Raw genomic sequence first — 15,129 nt, 5'->3', positions numbered from 1 at the left:
CATGGATATAATGTCTCTCCACTTATTTAGGTCTTTGTCTTAGCAATAATTTGCAATCCAGTATAGAAATCTTATATATCTTCCTTTAAGTTAATTTCTAGATATATGATTTTTATGCTATTATATATAGTTTTTGTATTCTATTTTCCAATTATTTGTTGAGACTGTTTTTATAAGCAGCCCAAAGTATTCAGTTTAAGTCCTTTTAGTTGAAATACACCTGTACTTGGTAATTTGTATTTGCTTATGTACAAACCATTTATTCTACACTTATTTTATCATTAAAAATACTTTAAAGGATCTAAGAAAGTATTATTTTTCAAATTATGCAATATATTCCCATGAAAAGCAATACCTATGATTTATCTAACTACTCACTTTTTTTTTTTCTTCCAACTACTTGCTTATGATTCAGGCTGTTAGGTCATCCACAATATCTCACTATAACCAAGCCAACGTGTACAAAATATTCCAGATTACAGAGGCATAATCTAAATAGCTCTCAGATTACATTTAAAATTTTACTTAGTGGTTTACAACCAGACGCAAAATTAAATCCCATGTTTAGATTTCAAAGTGTCTTTATATTTTTACATAAGGAAACAAAGTGTTTATTCCTATTACCAGAATGATGGTTGTACAAATATCTTATATTGAGACAAACTAATTAGTATTTTGGGAAAAAAATAAATTTTCATCAGGTCATCCAGAAAATAACTACTAAGTGTTTACCAGTATTTTAGATACTGGGGACACAGCAGAAAATAAGTCCCTGCCTTTGTAGATGTTTTAGTCAAGCGTCACAAAACCATGCGGGTATCACACAAGTATGAGAAGAATGTGATGGAGAAGAGTTTGGCTGGGAAGAGACATTAAATAGACCAGAGTGGAGGAAGGGAAAGACTTACTGAGTAGTTAGTATTTTAAAGGAATTTAAGGAGATGAAGTGAGTTATGAAGAATCTTGGTGGAGTGAAGTATTCCTAACAGAGAGAACAGAAGGTGCAAAGGGGCTGAGGCGGGAGCATGCCTAGTATGTTCAAGCAACTGCAGAGGTAAGCGAGATTAGAACAGAATGAGCAAAGGCATGACTTCATGGGGATGAGGTCAGAAAAGTAAGAAGGTCATGTAGGACCTTCTACACTATTATAAATTCTTGTCTTTTACCATGAGTTACATGGAGTACCACTGAGGAGATCTGAACAAATGACAACATCTGACTTTTTATAAGGATCTTACTGATTGCTATGAATAGACTATAGGGGCACAAATGCCAAAAGCAGAGAAGTTAGGCAGGAGGCTAATGAAATACTTCAGGTAAAAGATAATGGTATATTGGATCAGACAGCAGTGGAGATAATGATAAACAGTGCAATTCTGGGTGTATTTTGAAAATATCAGCAAGGTTAGTTAATAGACTGAGTTTACCCTGAGAGAGGAAAAAAGGTGTGAAGGATGGCTCCAAGTTTTTGTCCTGAGCTACTAGCTTTACTGTTTCCTGAAATGGGAAAGACAAAGGAAAGACTGGAACAATGTAAAGGAGCTTAGTTTTGCCCTTTAGTTTTAAAGTGTGTTTTAGACATCCACATGGAGATGGTCAAGTAAGCTGCTGGATAAAGGAGTCTGCAGTTCAGAGCAGGTGACAGGTGATTCAAGAAGGAAATGAAAGGGTTCTCAAGATGTGCTGCCGGGACAACCCAATGTCTATGTGATATGAATTCTGATGAATGAACTTTGATTCCCACTTCACATTACAAAAAAGTTTAACTTGAAATGGATCACAAACCTAAATGTAAAACCTAAAACCACCAATTGTCTAGAAGACAACATAGGAAAATATTTTAGTGTATTTGAGTCAACTACTTAAAAACAAGTAATAGACAGCAAAAGCAAAATAGAACTAATTGTTTTCAAATTTCTTGTGAGGAGACCTTAAATCTAACAATAAAAATCAAGAGAAAAGACGGGCAAATGGAAGGGTATTTTTAAAAGATAAGACAAAAAGAGAAAATATTTTTTAATGTATGATGGAGTTAAAGATTTTGTATAAAGAGTTTTTACAAAATTTAAAAAACCCTAAATTCTAACAAAATGAGCAAAATGCATACACAAACTTTTACTTTAAAAATACAGTTAAAGGGATGCCTGGCTGGCTCAGTCTGTGGAGCATGTGACTCTTGATCTTGGGATTGTAGGTTCAAGCCCCGCATTCAGCGTAGAGATTACTTAAAAAAAAATCTTTAGAAACAATTAAAATAAGAAAATAAAAATACAATTAAAGGATAAAGAAATTTATATTATATACAACACAGGAGTGAAATTTTTAAAGTAAACTTGTTTTACAAATGTTAAGTCAGAGGCAGCATGACATGGCCAAAGACTGTGAGCTCTGTGACCAATCTCCCTGAGTTGAAATAAATCCAAGTTCCGAGACTTTTGGTTAATCCCTTTGCCCCTTTCTTAATCTAGCAAATGGGTAAATCCTATCTCACAGGGCTGGTGTGAGGATTCAGTGAGTTATCACATGTCAAGCGATCAGTATGGTGCCTGGCTCTAGTAAACAATAATAAAAGTTAGCAGTTAGTTCAATTGCCCAATTCTGGCAAAGCTACAGATGAAATGAATACTTCCCGACCTTGACGATGTCAATACATATTGGCCCAAATCTTTTGGTAGATGTTTGGCCTTTTGTATCAAAGCCATGAAAATACTCAATTGCTTAGTAATTCCACGGCTAACAATCTTTCCTAAGAAAATTACCTGGAATGCAGAAAAAGCCTTATGCAGAAAACCATTATTGATAATAGGTAAGCACTGTCAGCAATCTAAACATCCAGCAACAGAGGAGTAAGCTGTGGTATACAAATTCATAAGCAGCCATTACTGATGGCTAGTAAAAACTATATGGTGATAAAACTTTTTTATACAGTAAGTTTTAAAGATCACCACTGCAACAGTGTTGCAACACTATGAAATATTAGAATAGAAGAAACTTAGAGGAATTATTTCCAAATGTTGATAGTTAGGGGGAAGGTGCTTGCTGATTAAGGTGTACTTTTGTGGGATCTATTCTGATGCACTAATTTATCTTTTTATTATTATTGTAGTACCATAGTATTTCACAACTGAAATTTTAGTGTAATTTTCAAATACAGAAAGGCAATTAATCTCTAAAGGAGCTCTTTTTTCTTCAGAAGAATACTGCCTCATTGCCTTGGCTGGTGGCAGCAGAAAGTGAAACAAGTATTGGGGGAATACAGCTGTGCTGAGCCTTCCCTTTGGGGGTCCAATCATCACATCCCATATATAGCATCTGCTCACTGTACCTGCACCTGGCCCACAGCAAATATTTGACATGCTTCTTTGGCACCAGGCCTGTTGTACAGTATAGCAATTGTAAACTTCGGCTTAAAATCTACTTGTGAATTTGTGTATTTCAAGGGAAACTCTTAACAGGCAATATTTTCTTCTCATACTTAAAAAATTAGTTCTGAGATATCACGAAAAAACCTAAACCACTCATGCACACTTCTTTTAAAAGTTTTTTTGGAGGGGCTCCTGGGTGGCTCAGTCCATTGGGCGTCTGACTTTGGCTCGGTTCATGATCTCAGGACTGAGCCCTGCATTGGGCTCCCCGCTTGGGTGGGAGCCTGCTTCTCCCTCTGCCTCTGCCCCTCCCCCTGCTTGTGCTCTCTCTTAAATAAATAAATAAAATCTTAAAAAAAATAAAAGTTTTTTGGTTACAAAACTTACGAACATTTAAACCCTAGGTATAAGAGCAATTTAATTGTTTACTTATTATAACTTTCATCAAACCTCAGATGTCATCAACTGTAACATGTATCCTTATTTCAGAGATGTTAAAATACGAAAAAAGAAGTTGTATCTTAGAAACTATGAACTAGAGTAATTAACTACACACACACACACACACACAAAAAGTAGTGATTAACTCCATGGGCTGCATGTGGGAGGTTCAGGGCACGAATATTAATCCATCTAACTATTCTTATCAACGCAACCTTTAAACTGTGTTCTGGCTTGGTTGGTATAAAGATATCTATAAATTAAAGTTATAAAACAGTGCAATATTAAGAAGCAGGCATACTGTGATGAGTAGGATAAAGAAAGAACCAGATGTTTCAGACTGACATAAAAAAGTGGCAGTATATTTTTAGCAGCTATGTCATTCTTATTTAAACATAAGTTCCTAAAAATAAATTAACCACATAATTATAAATTTCACTCATTTAAAATAAAGAAATGACACAAAACAAGAGAACTACAGGCCAAATTTCTGATGAACATAGATGCAAATATCCTCAACAAAATACTAGCAAACTGAATCCAACAATACATTAACAAAAATCATTCACCACAATTAAATGTGATTTACTCCTGGGATACAACAGTGGTTCAATATTCACAAATCAATCAATGTGCTACATCACATCGGTAAGAGAAAGGACAAAAACCATATGATCATTTCAACAGACACAGAATAAGCATTTGACAAAGTACAACATCCATTCATGATAACAAGTCCTCAACAAAGTAGGTCTAGAGGGAACATACCTCAATATAATAAAGGGCATATATAAAAAACCTACAGCGAACATCACCCTCAATGGGGAAAAACTGAGAGCTTTTCCCCTAACATCAGGAACGAGACAAGGGTGTCCACTCTCACAACTTTTATTCAACATAGTATTGGAAGTCCTAGCCTCAGCAATCAGACAACAAAAAGAAATAAAAGGAATCCAAATCAGTAAGGAAGAAGTAAAACTTTTACTATTTGCAGATGATGTGATACCACATATAGAAAAGCCTAAAGACTCCCAAAAAATTACTAAAACTGTCAAGTGAATTCAGTAAAATCATAGGATACAAAATCAATGTGCAGAAATCTGTTGCATTTGTACATACTAATAATGAAGAAGCAGAAAGAGAAATTGAAAAAACAATCCCATTTACAACTGTACCAAAAATAATAAGATACCAGAATAAACCTAACCAAAGAGGTGAAACACCTATACTCTGAAAACTGTGAAACATTGATAAAAAGAATTGAAGAGAACACACACAAATGAAAAGACATTCCATGTTCATGAATTGGAAGAAAAAATATTGTTAAAATGTCCATACTACCCAAAGCAATCTACACACTGAATACAATCCCTATTAAAATACTAACAGCATTTTTTGCTGAACTAGAACAAAAAATCCTAAGATTAATATGGAACCAAAAGAGACTTGAATAGCCAAAGCAATTCTGAAAAAGAAAAACAAAGCTGGAGGCATCACAATTTCAGATGTCAAGTTATATTACAAAACTGTAGTAATCAAAACAGAATGGTACTGGCACAGAAACGGATATATAGATCAATGGAACAGAATAGAAAACCCAGAAATTAACCTACAATTATATGGTCAGTTAATCTTCAACAAATGAGGACAGAATATGTAATGGAAAAAAGATAGTCTCTTCAACAAATGGTGTTGGAAAAACTAGTCAGTAAATAATAAAATTGGACTACTTCCTTACACCATACACAAAAATAAACCAAAAATGGATTAAAGACCTAAATGTGAGATCTGAAAACATAAAACTCCTAGAAGAGAGCAAGGCAGTAATTTCTCTGACATCAGCCATAGCAACATTTTTATAGATAGGTCTCCTGGCGCAAGGGGAATAAAAGCAAAAATAAACTACTGGGACTACATCAAAATAAAAAGCTTCTGCACAGCGAAGGAAACAATCAACAAAGCTAAAAGTCAACCTAAGGAATGGAAGAAGATATTTGCAAATGACATATCTGAAAGAGTTAATATTCAAAATATATAAAGAACTGATACAACTCAATACTCAAAAACAATCCAATTACAAAATGGGCAGAAGACACGAACAGATATTTTTCCAAATAACATATCCAGATGGCCAACGGACACATGAAAAGATGGTCAATATCACTCATCATCAGGGAAATACAAATCAAAACCACGATGAGATACCACCTCACACATGTCAGAATGGCTAAAATTAACAACACGGGAAAAAACAGATGTTGGCAAAGATGCCAAGAAAGAGGAACCCTCTTACACTGTTGGTGGGAAAGCAAACTGGTGCAGCCACTCTGGAAAACAGCATGGAAGTTCTCAAAAAGGTAAAAATAGAGCTACACTATGAACCAGCAATTACACTACTAGGTATTTACCCAAAGGCTACAAACATACTGACTCAAAGGAGCACATGCACCCCGATGTTTATAGCAGCACTATCAACAACAGCCAAATTATGGAAAGAACCCAAGTGTCCATTGACTGATGAGTGGATAAAGAAGATGCAGTCATCTATATAGTGGAACATTACTCAGCCATCAAAAAGAATGAAAGCTTGCCATTTGCAATGACATGGATGGAACTAGAGTGTATTATGCTACGTGAAGTAAGTTAGAGAAAAGACAAATGCCATATAATTTCACTCATATGTGGAATTAAAGAAAGAAACAGATAAATATATGGGAAGGGGAAAAAAAGAGAGGAAAGCAAACCAAGAGATTATAGAGAACAAACTGATGGTTATCAGAGGGGAGGTGGGCAGAGGGATGGATGAAAGAGGTGATGGGGATTAAGGAGTGCACTTGTTGTGATGAGCACCAGGTGATGTATAGAAGTGCTGAATCACTATATTGTACACCTGACACTAATATAACACTGTATGTTAACTATAGTGGAATTAAAATTAAAAAAAAGAAATTAAATATATCTGAGATATATCTGGGAGTAAAAACAAGAAGATACAGAAAAATGTGATTATCATGATTCCATATTTGCACAAAATAAAATATAAAAAAATAAACACATCAAAAACAAGATAAAACAAAATCTGTTTTATGCTATCTCAAAGTATGCAAACTCCTACTCTGATATAAATTATGAGATTTTTTTCATGCCTTCCCCAGAAAAATACAAATTGTACCCTGAATTTGAGTTACCCCCACATAGTACATGGAGCTACAAAGAAACATAAAACCTCACCTCAGAGCTATTGATGGCCAAAGCTTGAAGTAGCAGCTTAGTGGCATCAAGATGGAGACCATAGTGAATCAAAAGGTTGGCCAAGTTCACAAGAGGAATGTCCTGGTATTGAAGTGGAGCCAAATTCAAAGCCCTCTGAAGACAAGCAATAGCAAAAGTGCTGTTTCCTACTGCTCTCCAGTAGAGTCCAGCTTCATTGAGTATCAGCCAGACGGGGGCATTTGGCTGAAAAACCCAAAATACCTCAGTTAATACAACAATATAGTACTAGTTCTAACAAGGATTTTCACTGCATGCATTTTAACTTTTAATTACAATTACTAAGCATTTAAATTTCAGATGTCTAAAACAGGCAACTTACCTTATTAATAGCGTGAAATAAGAATGACCCAATTTCTTCTTCTGGGATAGTATAGTTATTAATACGGGAAAGCAAAATCTGAAAACATCAAAAGGAAGACTGACTCAATTGAAAATAACAAGGAAGACATTTGAAAGAAATCTATTGATAGCAGTCTTTACTTGAGCTCCTCAGGAACAGCTAATTTGAACAGATATTTATAATCATATATCTATATATATAAAACATGAGGTCATCAACATACCAACAGGTGTTGACCTGCTTACATGAATGCCCCAGTTTCCTCTAACTAAAACATGTTAAAAGATGCATACCACATACACTATTAAGGTGATACACCATATCCCATTAAAGTCAACCTAAGAACCCAAAATCAAATGAGAAATTATTCAAAAGACAACAGCACATAATACCTGATGCAACGAAAATCTTCTATCTTTCCTAACTGGAAAAGCGCTGGATCCTCAATTATGCTACATTCTTGTAACGTGTGTATAACTGTGAGCAACTCTAAGGTAGGGATCATGGTCTATTTATCTTTCCTAGCATTCCAAACAGTGCCTGGAACATAACGTTTTCGCCTCAGTAAATGTTTGTTGACCGTAAGTAGTAACTGTTCATAGTTTTAAAATTAAGTTTTAAAAAAGGGTGTTGTGATGGTCTATTTTCTCTGCAAAAAAGTAATTTTTCATTTCTATCTATGGAATGGTATCTAATGTAGACTTTCTAGTCAATAAAAAAACATTCTCACTTATACATAATTAATAGGAATTAAAGAACAAAGCATAACAGAACTTGTCTATAATATCCGCAGAGTAGTTATCAAATTCATACAAACTTCCAAGGACCTTATATAAGGCCAAAGCAGGGTTGATAAGGCCAGAAAGACAATCTTCAAGCTTTCAATTTATACAAACTCCTGGAGGCTTGATGGATGCAAAGCTAAACTGAAGTGGTCAGAATGGCCTCCGTAGATGAACTTCATTAAATAAACAGAGTTCTGTATTGCTCATCTTTCTTTGCAGCACTCTTCGTTAGAGAGAGTGCTTACATGCTCTGCGTCAACAGCAGCCCAGAAGTACACTTTCCTGGCACTCCTTCAATAGCATGAATATCTTCTTAATGATTCCATCAATTCTTTAACTCTATCCTCAGTTTTTAAAAACTTTAAGTTCAGTAACTGCCTTCTATCAAATTTGTGTTCACCTAAGAGGCTTGTGAAGTCACCCAGAATGGACGGCAATAAACACCAGCCTAAGTGAGCCTTACTTTTCGTGCATGGTCATCTGGCATTTTGGCTTTCAGATCCATGCGGACCTCTAATTCTTTGACTAAGTAGGACAGAGTCTGGCTTTTTCTGAAGTCAGTTATGGAACAGTCAGGGGTTTGGGCCTCTTCTTCTGAAGAATAATCATCACTGTTGAGTTCGTGGATCCTGGCACAAGAAAAAGGAACAAGATTCATATTTTCAAAGTTTGGGTGATTTCAAGATAAAGACTTAACCTTTCAAGTCCAAGGATGGTGCTCTCAAAGAACTGCAGATGACAATCATGCAGAATCAAGTGCTTTGCCAAATCCATCAGCACTTGCCTGAGTCCTTTGTTTTCCGGAGGCAGAAAATACGTTGGCAATTCCCCACCAAGAGGGACTCTAGGATAGCTTTCTGCACAATCTGCTCTTTTAGGCCAAAGAATATGCTGTTTGTCCTAATAAAGAGAAAAGGTGTCTCATAAATTTCCTTGGATTCAATATTTCAACACACTAAATAAACTTTTAAAAGAACATAAATATACTAGGATAATTGAACAATTTAGTATTTTAAGATAATTGTAGACATTATGGTAGACTCTGTAATATTCCTTCTACTGAAGGGTATTTGTCTAAGTCAGTAATTCTACCTGCTTTACCATAGACTGGTTCAGGGTTGGGCATGCCTAAGTCAGCTGAGCCCAATGAGATACAAGGAGAGGCTTGTTTGGGGCTTCTGGAAAGAAAAGCCAGCCTTAGTCTCTTATGCCACATAGGAACAAAGAACGTGTTGCTCTAAGTTGCTGCTGGCTGTCACCTCATGACAGTGAGGAAGACAAGCTTTAGGATGAAACAATACTATGGATGGCAAACTGAAGAAAAAGAAAGAAATGGGTCACTGATGACATCACTGGCCCACTGAATCAACCAAAATTTGCTCTGATCTCTGGACTTTCTGTAATATGAGGCATATTTTCTGTTTAAGTCAATTTGAGGCAGAGTTTATGATTTGTACCTGAAAGCATATATAAACTTATAAAACTGGCACAAAAAACTACTTTTCCCTGAACTAAGACCTTTTCTTTGCCAATGCCAAAGTTCCACAATTGTTTTGATTTGTAAAATGTTCATTTTTTCTAAATATAAATAACACACATCAGAGGCTTACTAAACTTAAATCTTGAAGCTATCAAACTTTGGGGAATTTATTTTACATAGAATTAAATCTAAGTGGCTATATTAATTCTGATAGAACAAAAACTCGATTAAATTCTGAAAATTTAATACTGAATAAAATTCATGGTATCTGTCCTCATACCTTGGTATCCCCATGGGACAACACATAATTATTTCTTAGCTAGCTCAGAAATATTTATTGGGGTCGCCTGGGTGGCTCAGTTGGTTAAACGTCTGCCTTCGGCTCATGTCATAGTCCCAGAGTCCTGGGATTGAGCCCCGCATAGAGCTCCCTATTCGGCAGGGAGCCTGTTTCTCCCTCTCCCTCTGCTGCTCCTGCTGCTTGAGCTCTCTCTCTCAAATAAATTAATAAAATCTTAAAAAAAAAAGAAATACATATTTATTGATTTATTATCTGTATCATCTGATAGAATGTAAGCTCCAGCAAAGAGCTTTTGTACTATATCCACAGTACCAGCCTGACGCACAGATGGGGACTCGATAAAAGAATGCTGAAGAAAAAGTGAAATACAGCTGACCCTTGAACAGCACAGCTTTGAACGATGCAGGTCAACTGACACGTGGATTTTTCTGATAAATACAGTGAAGTACTATAAATGCATTTTTTCTGCCTCATGGCTTTCTTAATAACATTATCTTTTCTCTAGCTTATTTTATAGTAAGAACACAGTACATAATACCTATAACATAAAAACTGCATGTTAATCCATTGTTTATGTTCTCAGAAAGGGTTCGGTCAATAGCAGGCTATTGGTAGTTAAGTTTTTGGGGAAACAAAAGTTATACACAGATTTCCGACTGCATGGGGGGACATGTTGTTTAAGGGTCAACTGTATATACCAGCATATACTTAGGTCAAGTTTAGAAACTTTCTAGGATTGGTAATTATACTCAGAGTTCAAAGTTTTTTTTTTTTTTTTTTAAGATTTATTTATTTATTTATTTATTCGACAGAGATAGAGACAGCCAGCGAGAGAGGGAACACAAGTAGGGGGAGTGGGAGAGGAAGAAGCAGGCTCACAGCGGAAGAGCCTGATGTGGGGCTCGATCCCATAACGCCGGGATCACGCCCTGAGCCGAAGGCAGACGCTTAACCACTGTGCCAACCAGGCGCCCCCGGAGTTCAAAGTTTTAAACTAAAATCAGAGTGTCTATATGCCCCACTTGACTGGGAAGAAGACCTCAAGGCAGACCCTGTGTCTTGCTAATCTACTACCTAGCAGAATGCCTTCTGTTTAATAAAAGCTGATTAGGGGTGCCTGGGTGGCTCAGTTGTTGAGTGTCTGCCTTCGGCTCAGGGTGTAATCCTGGGGTCCTGGGATCGAGCCCTGCATCAGGCTCCCTGTTTCGCTGGGAGCCTGCTTCTTCCTCTCCCACTGCCCCTGCTTGTGTTCCCTCTCTTGATGGCTGCCTCTCTCTCTGTCAAATAAATAAATAAAATCTTAAAAAAAAAAAAGAAGCTGATTAAGTGTTTGTTGAACTAAGTTGAACAGTGATAGGGACTATATTAATCAATGAAGGTGAGGGCCAGTGCTTTTAGAAATCTTGTCTGAGGGGAGCCTGAGTAGCTCAGTCATGGGGCGCCTGGGTGGCTCAGTCATTAAGCATCTGCCTTCGGCTCAGGTCATGATCCCAGGGTCCTGGGATTGAGCACCGCCTCGGGCTTCCTGCTCAGCGGGAAGCCTGCTTTTCCCTCTCCTACTCCCCCTGCTGGTGTTCCCTCTCTAGCTGTGTCTCTCTCTGTCCAAGAAATAAATAAAATCTTAAAAAAAGAAAAAGAAAAAAAAGAAAGCTTGTCTGAGAAAACTGCTTCATCATCCTCTATTAACTTACCCTATACGCATCAGAATCCCTGCCCCAGATCCAGAGAATGGAATGGGCTACAGGAGAAGACTTGACCAAATCACTGATATCACTCTGATTTGTCTGAACGTCAAAATTCACAGACATCATACTGGAGGTTGATGAATCCTCACCAAACTAGAAAATAAAGAGAAAAGTTGAATCAAATTGAAGCAGAAAAGAATCTGTGACTAAGATTTAATCCAACCCCAAACATCAGTGAATACTCAAACCCAGTAGGAAATCTGGAAGTAGGTCAGAAATAAAGTAATCAGATTTTTACATTTTCAGAACTAGGCCCCAACACTATTCTCTCAGACAATGCATAGTTAGCAACTTTCAATCAACTGTGCCATTGGCATATGAGAAAAATGGCATGGATTCTTCCGTTCTTTACTGTCCCTTTACTTCCTGTGATTTAGTGTATTTTAGGTTTAAAGGTGAGCTCATTATCTAAGAGGTTTGGCTCATTATTACCCTGCCCTATCTAGACTAAAATGATCACTACTCTATTGAATTAGTGTGCTGTGGCAGAAGCAAGGGAACTTGAAAAAGGGCTCTCAGGAGTTTAATATAGCTATGATTTAGGCATTATAATTATTATATAATCAACTCCAAATACAAATACAGCCTTCCTATTAAAACAAACAAACAAACAAAAAAAACAAATACAGCCTCCTCCAAAGCAAGGTAAATCAATGTTTGATATTCTTAGGGGATACCCCAATTCCTGTGTATTTCTAAAACCTTCTTAGATAAGGGAATGGGACCAGGATGGAAGGGAGTAGAGAAGAATGGATTCTTTCACTATATAACCGAGATGCAACTTATGGATATATGATACTGAAGCTACACTGTTACAGGGGAGTCTTCCAAATGGTCTGTCTTGAGACCATTATGATATCCAAAAGTTACCTTGGTTTCAGTCTATATCATTTGTAAATATTATTACCTTTTTTTCCCTTAAAATAATGCTTGGATTTAAGACCGGGAGCTATATGGACACCTAGGCGGCTTAGTCGGTTAAGCGTCTGCCTTCGGCTCAGATCATGATCCCAGGGTCCTGGGATTGAGCCCCGCATCAGCCTCCCTGCTCAGCGGTGGGGAGCCTGCTTCTCCCTCTCCCTCTGCTGCTCCCCCTGCTTGTGCTCTCTGGCTCTCTCAAATAAATAAGTAAAATCTTAAAAAAAAAAAAAAAAAAAAAGACAGGGAGCTATAATCTCAGATGTGTAAGTCTGATCTCCCTTTACTGTGTTTGAAAACTAAACATGGGATATTGCTAGGAACTAGATGACAAAAATCATGGGAAGCTTTTGGTCCCTATTACTACATCTCCCCTAAATGGCCTCTTAGTTTTTGCTTCTTTTTCTCAATGAGGTCTGGGTTTTTTTAGATTAAAGAGTACTAATTCTTCATGGTTTGTCTTCCTGTAGAAGCTGTTCTGATCTATTAATTGTCTTAACTGCTTATCTCTGGAAATTCCTGTGCCTATGATTAAAGACATGATAGGTTTCAGTAGGATATGATAAACTTTACTTTATTTCCAACATCTTTTGAATGATACTTGGAACTCTGGTTGTGCTTACTATCTATATCAGCCCAATTAGATGCTCTCTGGCATCATATAAATATCTATTATGTCTTCCCAACTAGTTAGTCTAGGGATTGTATGTGTGTGTATGACTGCATGTATATGTATGTGTGTATATATATATATATATACACACACACACATGTATATGTATGGCTATACACAGAGACAGAAAGAGAGAGAAAACACCCAGGCATGTAGCAATAGTGCTTAATAAAAATTTTCTGTTGATAATGATCTTTTTGTTAATGTTTTTGGTTGAAGCAACATAACTGGACTGATGACTAAATTTAGGAAAGAGCATGGCTACTCCTTCCCAAATTTTAAATTGTTGGTCTTACTCTAATAAGTTAAAAGGGAGATGGAGGCTTTGAGTTAAATACTAGTAACAGCCCAATCTAGCTCTTGTGGTAAAGGAGAAAAGAAACAAAGACATATACAACCAGTACTTGGGGGAACTGGTAATGTCATTCATGAAGTAACAGAGTACTAGCTACGAAATCTGACTTCATAAACATACTCAAAACCTTAAATGAGTCACAAATTTAGGTATCAAATATACAAGGAATCGAGGGGGGAAAAGTAATATTACTTTTAGATATGCAAAATTATAAGAACTAGAAAAGACCAAGAAAAAGACCTGAACATAATCCACATTTTCAAAAATATCTCCACGATGGTAGCGCACAGGTTGGTCCCATTGGCAATGTAAACTATGCTGCTGGTTGACCAGACGGCATATCTGATGATTTCCTGGAATATGAAAGGAAATTACAATTGTTGAGAAAAATCGGCAATGCCAACATGATTTCTTTGGTCTGAGTCATTTAGTTTCAGAGCCTGGCAGAGTACTTACACAGGGGGTACTATACAGGGAAACACTCATTAATGGTTTCCTAAATTAAATCATTCTAAAGAAGCTTCAGTTTCTCCACCTATAAAAAACAAAGGGGCTCCACTAAATCACCAAAATATCTTCTGGTAATTACATTCTAGGACAGTAAAATCTATTGATTACATTGTTTTAAGAGACTTTAGCCATCTCTCTGGAGACAATCTGCTTTAATACTTCATAATTCTGTTTCAAAATTATATACAAGAGCTCTGGTTGTATTGTAGTAAAGAGCAAGCAGTAAATTACCCCAAGGACTGAACATACTCTTTATACTCAAAATAGCAAAAACGTACCAGGTGGATTGTAAAATGGACTTTAAATGGTCACAGCTAAGGTTCAAAGATTTGAGAGGCCTTCCAGATCAACATATTTATCAAAGAAGAAGTCTATAATATAAGGGATTCTACTAATTTATTCTTTGGTGTCAGCTGTTAGATCTGTTCCTTTAGGGTTTTATCAGAAATGAAACATTCTGGATATAATCAAGTCACTGACATCCTGTCAACCCAAGTGTCCTTAGACAGTGGTTCTATTTCTGGGTCACGGACTCAAAGAGATTTTAATAAAAGCTATATGCCCTCTTCCCAGAAAAAAAAAAATGTGCACATACATATTACTACATGTAATTTTGGGGAGCATTTTGGAACGCCCTGAAACTAATCCATTGACCCAGGTTAAGAATTCCTGCTCGAGACAAATTCTAGCCCAAAATCTTACTTCTATTTTTTTTTTTTAAGATTTTATTTATTTATTTGACAGAGATAGAGACAGCCAGCGAGAGAGGGAACACAAGCAGGGGGAGTGGGAGAGGAAGAAGCAGGCTCATAGCGGAGGAGCCTGATGTGGGGCTCGATCCCATAACGCCGGGATCACACCCTGAGCCAAAGGCAGACGCTTAACCGCTGTGCCACCCAGGAGCCCCCAAAATCTTACTTCTAAAATAAAATATTTGTTTTTA

General features: G+C 36.7%; 1 protein-coding gene across 2 annotated transcripts in view; it reads right to left on the bottom strand.

Moving 5' to 3' along the window:
- Positions 1–15,129, bottom strand: part of TTC17 (tetratricopeptide repeat domain 17) — a 115,377-nt gene that overhangs the window by 63,855 nt on the left and 36,393 nt on the right. For both annotated transcript variants that reach the window (XM_026512084.4, XM_026512085.4), the window contains exons 10-15: positions 13,917–14,029; positions 11,677–11,823; positions 8,989–9,104; positions 8,668–8,833; positions 7,399–7,476; positions 7,038–7,262 (exon numbers count right to left, since the gene is read on the bottom strand). In XM_026512084.4, the coding sequence (XP_026367869.1) occupies positions 7,038–7,262; positions 7,399–7,476; positions 8,668–8,833; positions 8,989–9,104; positions 11,677–11,823; positions 13,917–14,029 (845 nt within the window). The remainder of the gene's footprint in view (positions 1–7,037; positions 7,263–7,398; positions 7,477–8,667; positions 8,834–8,988; positions 9,105–11,676; positions 11,824–13,916; positions 14,030–15,129) is intronic.

The sequence above is a fragment of the Ursus arctos genome, unplaced genomic scaffold (assembly GCF_023065955.2).
Source record: "Ursus arctos isolate Adak ecotype North America unplaced genomic scaffold, UrsArc2.0 scaffold_23, whole genome shotgun sequence".
Taxonomy (NCBI): Eukaryota; Metazoa; Chordata; class Mammalia; order Carnivora; family Ursidae; genus Ursus; species Ursus arctos.
The sequence above is the reverse complement of the archived record's forward strand: the minus strand, read 5'-3'. Positions and strand labels throughout refer to the sequence as shown.